Source organism: Vitis vinifera, chromosome 17 (genome assembly GCF_030704535.1).
Source record: "Vitis vinifera cultivar Pinot Noir 40024 chromosome 17, ASM3070453v1".
Taxonomy (NCBI): Eukaryota; Viridiplantae; Streptophyta; class Magnoliopsida; order Vitales; family Vitaceae; genus Vitis; species Vitis vinifera.
In genome coordinates, this window is record NC_081821.1 from 12,374,577 (window position 1) to 12,389,476 (window position 14,900).

The 14,900-nt window shown below is 37.7% G+C and overlaps 1 protein-coding gene across 1 annotated transcript; it reads left to right on the plus strand.

Annotated features, from left to right (window-relative positions):
• Positions 1-432: 432 nt before the first annotated feature.
• Positions 433-14,806, plus strand: LOC100241632 (lysine-specific demethylase REF6). Its single transcript, XM_010664753.3, has 7 exons — positions 433-1,550; positions 5,814-5,892; positions 6,230-6,297; positions 6,420-6,570; positions 7,112-7,818; positions 11,754-12,497; positions 13,163-14,806. Exons 1-7 carry the CDS (start codon positions 698-700, stop codon positions 14,548-14,550), a joined length of 3,990 nt encoding a protein of 1,329 aa, XP_010663055.1. The 5' UTR covers positions 433-697; the 3' UTR covers positions 14,551-14,806.
• The last annotated feature ends 94 nt before the right edge of the window (positions 14,807-14,900 follow it).

The following is a 14,900-nucleotide window of genomic DNA, read 5'->3' on the forward strand; positions in this document are numbered from 1 at the left end:
GATGTATACATTTTAAAAGTGGGAAAAAAAATTAAAAAAAATTTGTTTGTATTCAATCTATTTTGATTGCTCCACTTGCCCGAGAATATATATATATATTATATCTTATTAAGTTTTCAGAAGATCGTTGACTCTCTCCTACTCAATTATGAATTTAATGACATGCTTTATTAATTTATTAATCCGAATCAACCGTATCTACATAGGAAAAATGGAGTAAAGGAATATAATTTTTTAATTATAAAATAATTTAGATTATTTGAATAAAGTTAAATTTTTAAGAAAAAAAGCCCAATTAAATGTGCGCCAACCCAAAAACCATTGGCATGTCACTTCAAAGATTGAATGGCAAAACAGTAAAATATCTTGAAATACAGTGTCATTTTTGAAGTGTTAACCCAAAACCAGAATAAAACCCCCCTACCCCCCACTCACATGTCCACTCTCACCCATCTCTCACAGTTGCCCCCTCCTCTGCCTATTCACCATTTTCTCTCCTCTGTTTGGTAGAAAGCAGAGGAAAAGAAAAGAAGGGAAAAGAAAAGAAAAAAAAAAAAAAAAAAAATAGAAATAGAAAACAAAAGGGGGAAATGGTGGGAGGGAATCTGAAGAGGCACTCGTCTGCTTGGCCACTCAGAGTCGACAATGGAGCTTGAAATGAGAGATCCAAATCTCGTTCACAGTTAGCGTTCCCTCAATGGCGTCAACGACAGTAGCAGCTGAGCCAAATCCAGAAGTGTTTTCATGGTTGAAAACCCTGCCTCTGGCTCCAGAGTACCACCCAACCCTAGCCGAGTTTCAAGATCCTATCTCCTACATTTTCAAGATCGAGAAAGAGGCCTCCAGGTATGGAATCTGCAAAATCGTGCCTCCGGTACCTCCGCCGCCGAAGAAGACTGCAATTGCAAACCTGACCCGCTCTCTGGCGAATCGTGCTGCGAGCTCCAACCCTAAATCCGCTCCCACATTCACCACTCGGCAGCAGCAGGTCGGGTTCTGCCCCCGGAAGCCCCGGCCGGTGAAGAAACCGGTGTGGCAGAGCGGCGAATACTACACATTTCAGGAATTTGAGGCCAAAGCTAGGGCGTTCGAGAAGAATTACTTGAAGAAGAGCTCAAAAAAGCCACTTTCGGCTCTGGAAATCGAAACCCTTTTCTGGAAGGCTTCTGTGGACAAACCCTTTTCCGTTGAATATGCAAATGACATGCCTGGTTCGGCGTTTGTGCCGGTTAGTTCTAAGAAGTGGCGCGAAGCAGGGGAGGCAGTGACTGTAGGTGAGACTGCGTGGAATATGAGGGGGATTTCTAGGGCAAAGGGGTCATTATTGAGGTTCATGAAGGAGGAGATACCAGGAGTCACTTCACCTATGGTGTATGTTGCAATGATGTTCAGCTGGTTTGCTTGGCATGTGGAGGATCATGATTTGCACAGTTTGAACTATTTGCATATGGGAGCAGGAAAGACATGGTATGGTGTGCCTAGGGAAGCTGCAGTTGCTTTTGAGGAAGTGGTTAGGGTTCATGGTTATGGAGGAGAGATCAATCCTCTGGGTGAGTTCAGAGCTACATCTATTAAAATTGGGATTCCTCTGTTTTCGTTTCTGCCATTTTGTGCTGGGAAATGCTTTATTTCATGTTCGTAATATGTTGTGTGTTTGATTTCATAGTTATCTTTGGCCAAATTGCTATGGCTGGTCACAAAATTTGCTTATTTTAATCATTGTTCCATGAGGGCATTGTTGATGAAGTAGTTGTGAGGATGTGGGAAGCAAGAATTAGTGTCATGAATGTTTGTGGCTGGAAAATATAAAGTTCAGGAATGGCAATAGTTGAGTAGGTCTTTCCTGGATTTTTGGTATCGATAGATATTGCTTCACTTATGAACTTGTGTTGAAATCATGTTTAAACTGCACTTGAAGCTTGAAGTGAGAGATTGATAAAAAAATTAGGTTAAGGGTTTGAGTGAACCAGTGGAGAACTATATTGGAGGATTGGCTCCATTGTTTCTGTCATAAGGGTGTTCTTCACATACCTTATATTTATTCAAACAGATTTTATCCTTTGTAGTTAGAAGCTTAGGATGTGGTTTATGTGAATATTCTAGTTGGTCCCTTTGATTTATTTATTTATATTTTTAGTGGCTTGCTCCTTTATGAGCAAGGTCTGCAGAATTTCACCTTGAGAAAGTTACTAATGCAACATCTATCTTCAGTACCTACACATTGGAGGTTCCTTTTCTCATGAGGCAATCGGCATCTTTTTTATTTTTTAGTTGGATAAAGAGCATTTTTAGTACACTGGAAAAATGCTGGAAACAACTGCTTCTATTTTCTCTCTTTTTTCTTGAGGAAATTATAGAACAGGGGTTGCAGCACTTCAGTGGTTTTTTAAGTTTCCTTTTGCTACAAATGAGTGGTACCTCTTACCAGCTACTTTTGATGTTAGTTGAAGTTAATTGGAAACAGATTGGTTGAGCTAATTTAAGTATTACTCCAAATTCGTATCTTGCAATATTATTATTTCCAAGAAGTCTGATGCTAGTTAAGGTGGTGATGTACACATGAGTTGCTAGAAAAATAGAAAGAGGAAGTAACTGCTGAATTTTTTTATATTATTTTTGTCAATGGCAGGCTAGAGTTTAGTAATGCATACCATATGTGTGCATTTACAATTTCAAGTAAGTGGTAGAGGATAAACAGTAGTAAGGAGGTTTAAAGAGGCATGATGAATTGGACAGTTTCGCTCCTCATGAGATTCACAGTAATTGGTTTATATTTTATTTAAATTTTTGATGGATAAACTTTTTTTTTTTTGGTCCCTACCAGGACTCAAACATGGAACCTTTATAACTGGATCCTAACCCTTCACCACTTTAGCTATGATATTGGCCCAAATGTGAAGGGGGTTTGAAACCACACTCACCCTATTTGCTTTGCAATAATAGTATACTTGATGGTGCAATGTAGTGAATGCAATATTATGTCATGTATCTGCGAAAATAATTGTTTTTAAAATGAGAGCATTATAAAGGTAAAATTTTACCATCTAGTCTTCCAATAAATCTTCCTTTAATCACTTATTTATTTACTAAATTGGCATTACCAAAAAAATTAATATAAAAACAACATAAAGAAAATTATGAACATAAATTTTAGTGAAAGATAAACTCCATGGTTCCACATTGAACACATTCTTGCACTTAAACCTTTTTTTTTTTTTTTTCAAATTTTTTTTGGAGAAATTTTTAGTTTCTATTACATCTAATATTAGATATGTACCACACATATTCCTTTTGTCATGTGTTTTAGTTTGTATACAATAAATAACGTTTCTTTGCCAAGTTCCAAGATTTGGGTCACTTTGAGAGAAGCCTTAATGCCACTTTTATTGTGCTTATTCCTAAGAAAGGGGGTGCAGAGGATTTGAGGGACTTTCGTCCCATTAGTTTAGTGGGGAGCCTTTATAAGATTCTAGCCATAGTTTTGGCTAACATCCTAAAAAGAGTCGTCGGGAGAGTGATCTCAAACTCCTAACACGCTTTTGTGGAGGGAAGACAAATCTTGGATGCTGTTCTTATAGTAAATGAGGTGCTAGACTCAAGGTTGAAAAGCTCAAAAAGGGGGGTTATTTGCAAAATGGATATCGAGAAGGCCTATGACCATGTGAATTGGGGATTCTTATCAGCAGTCTTGGAAAAAATGAGCTTTGGGGCAAAATGGGTAAGGTAGATGAAGTGGTGCATATCCTCAACTCGGTTTTCAGTTCTGATTAATGGGACTCATGTTTCTTTTAAAGTTCTAGAGGTCTAAGACGAGGAGATCCTCTTTCCCTTTTTCTCTTTATTTTTGCAATGGAGGTGTTCTCTAGCATTTTAAAGAGGGCTATGGAGGGTGGCTTCATTAAGGGTTTCTTAGCTGGTGGGAGAGGATGAGAGGGTATGGTAGTGTCCCATCTTCCTTTTGCTAACAATACATTGATTTTTTGTGACTTAGATAAGGAGCATTTGGAGGCTTTAAGTTGGGCTTTCATGTGGTTTGAGGCGATTTTTGATCTTAAAATTATTTTGGATAAGAGTGAGTTAATCCCCGTGGGAGAGGTTTCTAATGCAGAAGAGTTGGTTGGGGTGGTGGGTTCTCTCCCTTCTACTTATGCGGGCCTACCTTTGGGCGCTTCCTTCAAGTCTTTACCTATTTGGGATGTAGTGGAGGAAAGATTTCAAAAAAGACTCACTATGAGGAAAAGACAATATTTATCAAAACGAGGGAGATTTACTTTAATCAAGAGTACTTTATCTAGTTCTACTAATTTACTATGTCTTTATTTGTGATCCCACGTAGGCTGAGCCTTAGATTGGAGAAGCTTCAAAGAGATTTCCTTTTGGTGGGGAGGAGAGCTCCAAAGAAAGCCTCATTTAGTGGAAGTTTTCTAGGGATTAGGAAGTTGTCTACTTTGAACAAAGCCCTCCTTGGAAAATGGAGCTGGGGATTTGCTTATGAGAATGAGGCTTTGTGGAATTTGGTGATTGTAGGGAAGTATCATGAGGAAGAAGCGGGGTGGTGTTCTTGAGTTTCAAAGGAAGGTTATGGGGTGGGCCTTTGGAAGGTTATCTGGAATGGGTGGAAAGAATTCAACAATAGGGTTGTTTTTAGGGTAGGAAATGGTAGGAGGGTGAGGTTTTGAAAGGATAGGTTGTGTGGGGAGGATACTCTGGCACTGGCTTTTGTAGAGTTGTTTTTAATCGCCATTGATAAAGAAGCTTGGGTAAACCAAATGTGGGAATAGGGTGGGGAAGGGGGTTGTTGGAACCAGGTTTTGACAAGACAATAAATGATTGGGAATTGGGAGAGGTGGAAGAGTTGCTTAATAGGATGCAAGGGCAAGTGATTAGAAGTGGTGTTGAGGATGTCATGGCTTGGTGGATAACAATGGGAGGCACCTTTACAGTGAAGTCCTTTTACTACTCCCTAGTAGGGCGCTCTCTAAAAGGTTTCCCATTAGGTATTGTGTGAAATCCTTTGGTCTTGATGAGAGTTAGTTTTTGCTTGGGAAGTGGTTTGAGAAAATTTTTAACTCTAGATTAGCTAAAAAGGAGGGGTTGGTGTCTTCCAAGCAGACGTTATTTGTGTAAAAATGAAGAGGAGTCAACAAACCATATCCTTCTCCACTGTCCAAATGTGACCTTGTTGTGGTTGTGGCACCTCATCCTTTCTCTTTTTAATGTCCAATGGGTAATGCCTTTCTCGATCAAGGATGCCCTTCTTAGCTAACAAGGATCCTTTATTGGGAAGAGAAGGAAGAAGGCGTGGAGAGCAACTCATTTATACTTATTTTGGACCATTTGGAAAGAGAGGAATTGAAGAGCCTTTGAAGATTCAGACTTGAGAGACCATGCTATTTTACGCTCCTTCATGTACATGCTTTTGAAGTGGGTCAGGGTTCATTTAGGGTCTAGCACTTTGTCTTTATTTGACTTTATTGATTGATTGGGCTGTAAGTGAAGTGAGGGTGTTGTTTTTTTGTGAATCCCTCCCTTTTTTGGTCTTGTATATATCGTGAATACTTTAGGCGCGTTTTAGGCGCTTTTAATACAATTGCTTTTACCTAAAAAAAAAAGACATGAACAGTATGAACACCTATCAAATAAATAAATAAACTGTATGAACCTGAATGAGTTTTGGATTTTCCCCCCCAATATATTAGTGAACAATCTAGACTTCCATTTTATGTTCTTCTCTTCCTTATGCATATTATTAGCTATAATGGTTGATTATGTGAGAAGGATGGTCAGCTAACCTTTCTTTCTGTTTGTTTCAGTCACTTTTGCAGTACTTGGTGAGAAGACCACTGTCATGTCACCTGAAGTATTTGTTAGTGCAGGGATTCCATGCTGCAGGTAATGCCTTCAGCACTGTCAAGTTCTATTTCTCATTTTATTTTGGTTTGGTTCAAAGTGCAGTAGTTGCATTTGAAGCAGGAATTACTTGTCATGACATCTAGAGTATATGATGCAGTTGGCTAAGTGATTCCTACAAAAAGCAGGTGACCTGCTTATGGAAGGACTCAAGAAACAGTTGTAAAGGCAATATATTGCAGAACTAAACATACAATAACCGTATTTTTACTATGATTCATTCTCTATTGAAATTGCTTGTAACATACCTTTAATGTCCTGAGCTGTGGCTAGGATACATCTTTATGTTTTCTTACCTTGTGATTTGCTTCAAAACCAGGTTGGTACAAAACCCTGGAGAGTTCGTTGTCACTTTCCCAAGAGCCTACCATTCAGGCTTCAGCCATGGTGAGAAAATTTTAAATTTCAATTTGTTTTCTTCATGTTGTAATTGTTTTTATTGTTGTTGTTATTATTATTATTATTAATGGGGATTCTTATTTCATTGACTTGATTTTTTTGGCAAGCAGGGTTTAATTGTGGGGAGGCAGCAAATATTGCCACTCCTGAATGGTTGAGGGTTGCAAAAGATGCTGCAATTCGTAGAGCTTCAATCAATTATCCTCCCATGGTGTCTCATTTCCAGTTGCTTTATGATCTTGCATTAGCATTATGTTCAAGGTTTGTTTCCTGATTATTGTTAAATTTCCTTACAAAAATTGTAGTAGCTGTATTATTCCACCAACATCTTTCTTATTTGCTTTGCTAATCGATTCTGCTTTTTCAAACTAGTCATGTTCAAGCTAGGAGGCACTGGACTCCTTTTTAAGTACTGCTATATTCAATTATCGTGTTTTTGCATAGGGTTGTTGCAGTTTATTGAATGAGTTTTATATTATATTGATAAAAATTTGTGGTCTAGAGTAGAGTGTCCCTTCCCTACTTTATTCACTTTCATGCTGTTTGGAACATTTCATGAACATAAGCATGGCTTGTGAATCCATTTTATAAATTGTGCAAAATTTCTATTTATCTCAGTGCTATACTTTCTTTTTGCATGTAATTTTAACTGGACTGAAATCCCAAGTACTTCCTATATTTTGAAAATTTTGCATTTTTGACACTCCTATGACAAGAAACTTGCATTAGAATGCGAATTGATGATAAAATTAGTTGTTATAACATATAGCATCTCTTTTTTTCCCTTTATTTTTTTGTGCAGGATCCCCATGAGCATAAGTGTTGAACCACGGAGTTCTCGACTCAAGGATAAGAAGAGGGGTGAAGGAGAAACAGTGGTCAAGGAGCTGTTTGTGCAGAATATAATGCAAAACAATGACCTGCTTCATATTCTTGGAAAGGGGTCCTCAATTGTACTTCTTCCCAAAAGATCTTCTGATATCTCTGTTTGCCCAAATTTACGTGTTGGATCTTCATCAAGGGTAAAACCTAGGTTATCCCTTGGTTTATGCAATCTGGAGGAAGCAATGAAAACCTCAAAAAGTATAGTATCTGATGATAGTGATATGGGAATGAATCATGACTTTGAGCACTTGAGGGGTTTCTATTCAGTGAAAGGAAAATTTGCTTCTTCATGTGATAGGGACAAGCTCCATTTATCACATGGAAATGATAATGGCAGTGCTTTGACTTCTCAGACACAAAACATGGAGACTAAAATTGAAAGTATCTCTCATGGGGATGGGTTGTCAGATCAAGCATTATTTTCATGTGTCACATGTGGGATTTTGAGTTTTGCTTGCGTTGCTTTAATTCAACCAAGAGAAGCAGCAGCAAGATACCTAATGTCAGCTGATTGTAGCTTCTTTAACGATTGGATTGTTGGTTCTGGTCCTTCTGGAGTGGCAAATGAGGATTTCACTGGTGTCAGTGGGGATGTGCACAATTCTGAGCTGAATTCCTGTTCAGGTAGGTTTTATGATGAAGCATTCTTTTGTTATTGGCTTGTTTGATTTTATCTTACATTGTGGTAAAGTAGAACTTTTCTTTGTTTATATTCTGCAAGTAACCACATCAATCTTGCATTGATATTGATGGGGCCATGCTTGCACATTAGGCCAGATCTCTGGGATTTGGCTCATTCATGATCATAATGATGTTGAATTTACTCATCAAAAAAAATAAAATAAAAATGATGATGTTGAATTTACTGTTAGGTGGCCCAGGGAAAGGAATTTATACATCAAATGACTATTATCCTGTGATTTGTGCAATTTGGCATTATGCTAGACCAGAGGTAGCCTCACAGTTTATTGATTTAGTGTACTATTGCATCTATTATTCTTGCCCATGGCTCCTGGTTGAACTGTCTGTGCTATAGACTTAATTTCTTGTGGCTTCGACCATCAAGTCCTTAATCCTTTTTGTTGGAGCTTGGAGGGTGGGGTTGGGAAGTATCCCCTACATTTGCTTTACACATCATCATATTATGTAAATCCTTTAGTTTTGTACTCCTTTCATCATATACACACACTGATTCCATTGTTTTAAAATTTAATCTACCTTGTAGTAGTTAAATCCCCCAACATTGGATCTGCTCAACCTTCAAAATCAGGCTTTTATGTCTTTTGAATACTACTTGTGATAATCATCTTTCTACCTTATGTCTATCTCTGTTTAACTTTTCAAATCAGGTTTCTATATCTTTTGTGTATTACTTCTGATAATTTCATTTGTCTCTTTTGCTCATTTTTTTGATACCCTCTCTCTCTCTCTACTCTCTGCATAACTTTAAAATTTGGTTTCTGTATCTTTATTTTTTTTTTTTAATCAGAAATGAAGAAATATGTGTTAATAGTAGCAAAGATACAAGAGAAGGATGAGAGGTCCTTTCCTCAAAATGCAGAATCTAATCAAAGTAAGAATACACCCCTCTATAGAAAATTATATACAAAGATAATCCCCAATTATCTCAAACTTTTGAATCACAAATTGCAGTCTAGTTGAGTTTTAAAACACTAAGAGGAACTCCTCTAAAAGCAACAGCACAAGAGACCCATAGATAGGAATATAAATGAAGTAAATCCCATATCATTCCTTCCGATCTCCCCTTATCCTCAAAAAACCTAGCGTTTTACTCTTGCCACACAATCCACAACAAAGTGAGACAAGCGATTTGCCAAAGTGTCTTGCCTCTAAAGATTTAATTGCAACAATCATGTCCTCAATACTCTTTGGTGGAACCTAATCCAACCCTGCTAGATTGAAGAGCTTGTGCCAAAACCCAATAGTTAAAGGGTAATGAAGAAAAATGTGGTCAATCGATTCTTCATTTCCTTTACATAGAATGCACCACTGAGGACAAAGGGATTTGTAGGGTCTTCTCAATTGTAGCTTGTCATTGGTGTTTACCTTCCCATGTACTACTAACCAAGCAAGGGCCTTAACCTTTGAAGGGACTTTTGATCTCCACAAAAACTTAGTCAGAAGGAACAAGACAGGATTTGAGAAATTTGACAAGGCCAAGAAAAAAGATTTAATTGTAAACAAGCTTGATGAGGATAAAGACCAAGCTCTTGAATCTGCTATAGAAGGAGAAAAATGCATTGAACTAAGGGAGGACATGAGTGTCTTGAAGGAGTTCAATTTCTGTATTAGTGAGATTACGACGAAAATTAAAATTCCAAGAGAGTGGATAGGAATTGCCAAGGGCAATTGAGATAGTGAGGTTTTTCACATAAATAACTCTTATCAAAACTAGGGAATTGAGAGCACAAAAGTTGGTTATCCCACCATAGATCTTCCCAAAAACAGATTATCTTCCCATTCCTTACCACTAGGCGGATATATGAGGGGAAATCCTGAAAAACTTGAACAATAGCCTTCCAAGGACATCTGTGTGACCATCTAACCGCCATGTTGGCGTCCCATCCATTAGGATGTGTTCCATAAATACTCATAATAACCTTATGCCAAAGACCACTCATTTCCCTAGGGAACCTCCAAAACCATTTTCCTAAAAGAGCATTATTTCTCAAGGAAGGCTTCTCAAATCCCAAATCTCCCAACTCCTTTGGCCTACAAACAACATCCCACTTGATAAGATGACCACTCTTTTAGGTATTACTTTTAATAATTTCATCTTTCCACCTCTGTCATCTTAGCAAGGATGAAAGTATTGCTATATATCGCCGATATTTCATCGAAAAATTGCTTATTGGTTGGGCTTGACATGATCAATGGGAGGGAAATGTTGATCATGCAATTTTTCGCCGATTTATTGGTGATATTATGATATTTACCAATATTTTGATTTTTTGCTGATTTTTCATTGCCACATCAGCCTTGGCACCACTTTTCTTTTTCTCATTTAATGTCAAAATTTATTATTGTAATAATGGGCTGGTAGTGATGAATCAAGCAAAGCCCACATGTGACTAGCTCTAGCGAAGCCCAACCCAACAATGAGTTTTGAATGCTCATATGGAACTGCCTTATTAAATAAGACTATGTTTTGTATCCCATTTCTGATGTGGAATTCATTATCTCTAGGATATTAAAAATCTCGCACCAAAATGCACACTACCAAATCACACACACACACACACACAGATATATATATATATATATATATATATATTATAGATGAGTTAATTTTAAATTATCTTATGATATCTTTTTTGTAGTAATTAATTATAGGATGAATATAAATTTATAAATAACATATTTTATTTTATTTTATTTTAAATAAAAAATACTTATATATATAAACTTTTTTTTTATATCCTTCAATATATTCAAACTAAATATATTATTATTTTACTACTAATGTGATTTCAAATTTGGTATATTATTGCCTAATATTATAAATTTATTATACATATATAAATCTCTTCCTTAAAACTACTTCAATTTATGTATTATTGTATTTTTTTTTATCATTTTTTTGGAGTTTTCCCTAACATTCCATGAATTTTGATCATTTTTTATCATTATTTTTTTATCAAAATTTCCCAATATATCCATAAAATCCAACTACTAATATATATGTGAAAACCGATATTTTCATCTTTACATCTAAATTGCAACTCTTTGTCCCCTTTTGTGCGTGTGTGTCCTTTCTGTCATTTTCCATTGTATCATAGTTAACTACCAACTGGTCTAGTCAATTTCTGTTCCTCAATTTGCTAAGTTCTTTTGTTTTCGTTTCCCTTATTTTGGAGATAGGTTTTAATCCTTTGATAGGCTTGTAACCTTGAGGAGGGGTGAACTAGCAAGGCCACCTTGGCATTTTGAATCTAAAACTAAAGGGATTAGGTTGTATTTTGTAAGTAGAGCAGAAGCATAAGAATTTACATTGTCTTTGGAGGAAAACAAATAGTAATAAATGAGGTTTATTTTAATGCAGACAGCCAAATAAACTGACACCAATGTAAAACCTCTCTCCCTCACTTAGCGCATCATTAGCATGAGAAAATGGTGGAGGAACCAGAAGTCCTCTCTACAAGAGCAGCACTATAAATCCATATCAATGTTAACATTGCCATGAAATGTCTCCTTCCCACTTGTTGCAGAAGAGAGGAAAAAGCTAAATAGTTCCCCCCCACTCTCTCATACAATTAACCAGTGGAGAAATTCGGTTTTGATGTTAACCTCATATCATGGTAATTGACTGCTAAGTTGCCTTACAATACCTTTCTTTTGGTTATGGAATTATTGATCTTAAATTTTGCAGTCTGAATGAGATTGTATAAATTTCATAATTGACTCAGACCGCTCATTATGTTGGCATAAATTCATTGTTGCATTCAACCTGCATAACTTTCTGCTAACATCTATGTTTGTCTATTCTTGTTTGGCAGGTTCTTGTTTTAAACTCACACATTTTTGTTTTTTGAATACAGGATGGATGAGAAAGCGGGTTCCAAATGCTTTATTTGATGTCCCTATTCAGTCTGCTAATTATCAGATTCAAACGGTAGATCAAAATAATGAAGTGGTTTCAAATACTGGAACACAGAAAAACACTTCTGCTCTTGGTCTATTAGCCTTAACTTATGCCAATTCGTCTGATTCCGAGGAAGATCAGCTTGAGCCAGATATTCCTGTCTATACTGATGAAATTAGCCCAAGAAACTGTTTGTTGGAAAGCAAATTTCAATGTGATAATAATGGATTGCCTTCTATTAAGCGGGACCATTATGCTGGTGCAACCAGGGGTGAGAGTCTCTCTTTTTCAAGGCTTGTTTGTGGGGATGAAGTTCCTCTGCAGATTGTTGATTCTTATGCAAATAATATACATGAAAGAGCAAATTTCAAGGACAGAAGTCATCATGCTTCTGATTGTTCTGTGGAGTTGGAAGCAGATAATCTTGCTTCTACTGAATCAAATAGTTCAGAAGGTATATTTAGAGATCCATTAGCCATATCATGGGCCACTTCCAAATATTCCCCAGTTGGCCATGATGCTGAAAGAGCAAAGTTTAGCAATGCCATTGTCCCAGTAGAGAATACAAACATGTCATTTGCTCCAAGATCTGATGAAGATTATTCTAGAATTCATGTCTTCTGTCTTGAGCATGCTGTAGAAGTAGAGCAGCAACTTCGTCCAATAGGTGGAGTGAATATGTTGCTACTTTGCCATCCAGGTATGATATAATATAATTTATGCTCAGATACTTCTTATATTGTATGGATATTCTCCCTATTGTTTCTCTTTCTTTTGTAAATGACCTTGTGCGTATAAAGCTTAATCAGACAATGAAAAGCAAAGAATGTTTGATTATTATTTATGAATAGAGGGAACACAAGAAGTTTGTAGTGATAATCTTCAATTTACCTTGTGATATGTGAATTTTATTATATTAATAAATGGGGCAATCTCAGTTCTGTAAGGGGATATTTCTATAAGTATTGGCTGAAGAGATGAATCTATGCTAGGTAGTGGTATTATTGTCTTCCTTGCATGGGTGGAAGGCTCATTTACTTTACATATGATCTAACATTACTCACCCTGAACTTGTGTGAATTATTGAGTGGTATAACAGCTGGTTAAGTAAAGAAACAATTAAAATGACCTGGCATATACCATGTGTGAAAACTTAAAAGCATTTTCTGCTTTTGATAGAATTGCTGTCCTTCACTTATTAATATTCCCCCGCCCACCCCACTCTATCTTTTCATTCTTTGTGTCAGCTTGTAATTGACTTATTTATCTATATCTGATATAAATGGTGAAATCTCTTATCATTGATTTTACATGTTTTGTTATGGGTCCCTCTAATCGTTCATGATTTTGGAAATAAATTTGCAGATTATCCCAAGGTGGAGGCTGAAGCAAAATTAGTGGCAGAAGATCTTGGAATAGATTATCTCTGGAATGATTTTGTGTACAGAGATGCAACTAAAGAGGATGGTGAGATGATTCAATCAGCTTTGGATAGTGAGGAATGCATACCTGGAAATGGCGACTGGGCTGTAAAGCTGGGTGTCAATCTCTATTACAGTGCTAATCTGAGCCGCTCTCCTCTCTATATTAAGCAGATGCCATACAACTCTGTTATATACAATGTATTTGGGCGCAGTTCGGCTAACTCACCCACAGCACCTGATGTTTATGGGAGAGGGCCTGGCAAGCAGAAAAAGATTGTAGTGGCAGGGAAATGGTGTGGGAAAGTTTGGATGTCAAATCAAGTTCATCCCCTTCTAGCACAAAAGGATCCTGAAGAACAAGAGGAAGATAGGAACTTCCATGTTTGGGTAAAAAAGCCTGATGAGAAGCCTGAGAGAAAATCAGAAAGTAGCCGGAAAGCTGAAACAAGCTCTGCACCCAGAAAGTCTGGTAGGAAGAGGAAAATGATGGTAGAGAATGGATCAACTAAGAAAGCCAATCGTCCAGAGAGAGAAGATCCGGTTAGTGATTCAGATGATGCACCAGATGATAATTCTCATCAGCAGCGGACAAGGATTCTTAGAAGCAAGCAAGTGAAACAAGAGACTCCTCGGCGTCGGAACAGTTGTGAGCAAAGCGCCAGAGAGTTTGATTCTTATGTTGAAGATGAGCTGGAAGGTGGACCAAGCACACGCCTCCGGAGGAGAAACCCAAAACCTCCCAAAGAGTTGGAAGCCAAACCAGTAGTAAAGAAGCAAACAGGTAGGAGAAAGGTGAAGAAAACTCCTGTCCTGAAGGCTCCAGCTAGCTTTAAGATGAGGGAGGAGGAAGAATACCAAAGTGACTCAGAGGTAGGTGCCAAGAACATATCAGCTAGGAAAAAGGCAAAGAAAGCTCCAGCAGCCAAGGCACCAGGCAACCACAACAATGCAAAGATACAAGATGAGGAAGAAGAGTACCAGTGTGACATGGAAGGATGCACCATGAGTTTCAGCTCGAAGCCAGAGCTGGCATTGCATAAAAAGAACATCTGTCCAGTGAAGGGGTGTGGAAAGAAGTTCTTCTCGCACAAATACTTAGTGCAGCATCGGCGAGTCCACATCGATGATCGTCCCCTCAAGTGTCCCTGGAAGGGCTGCAAGATGACATTCAAGTGGGCGTGGGCTAGGACAGAGCACATCAGGGTTCACACAGGTGCCCGGCCTTACATTTGCACCGAGGCAGGCTGTGGGCAAACGTTCAGATTTGTATCCGACTTCAGTCGTCACAAGCGGAAGACTGGTCATTCTGCAAAGAAGGCCAGAGGATAAAAGTTTGAAAGAAAAACAGGGGGGTGGATAATTAAAAAGGAGGGATGTAATTTAACATGGGAATTGGTGGGCTGGGGTGGGGGTTAGTGAAACTGTTGTTCCATTGACAGGGTTAGGCCTAGGTTCAAAGTTAGTGTTAGGTTTTCCCCTGTAATTTTTCTTCTCCTTTTTAACAGCTAAAATCTCTTTTGTCCTGGGTCTTCATTGGGCCCATTTTTATTTAGTTCAACCAGAGCAATTGCTTGGAGTCTTGAAATTACCTGTTCCCCCTCATCCATTAGATCAAACAGAGGATTCTATTGTGCAGGTCAGAGATGTATTCTAATTCCATTACTAGGCTTCCAACTCAT

Excerpts from the sequence above, each read along its gene's own strand:
- LOC100241632 (XM_010664753.3), top strand. The coding sequence starts at position 698 with ATGGCGTCAACGACAGTAGCAGCTGAGCCAAATCCAGAAGTGTTTTCA. Across the intron at positions 1,551-5,813 it reads AGGAGAGATCAATCCTCTGG|TCACTTTTGCAGTACTTGGT; the intron begins GTGAGTTCAGAG and ends TGTTTGTTTCAG. Across the intron at positions 7,819-11,753 it reads TGAGCTGAATTCCTGTTCAG|GATGGATGAGAAAGCGGGTT; the intron begins GTAGGTTTTATG and ends TTTTGAATACAG.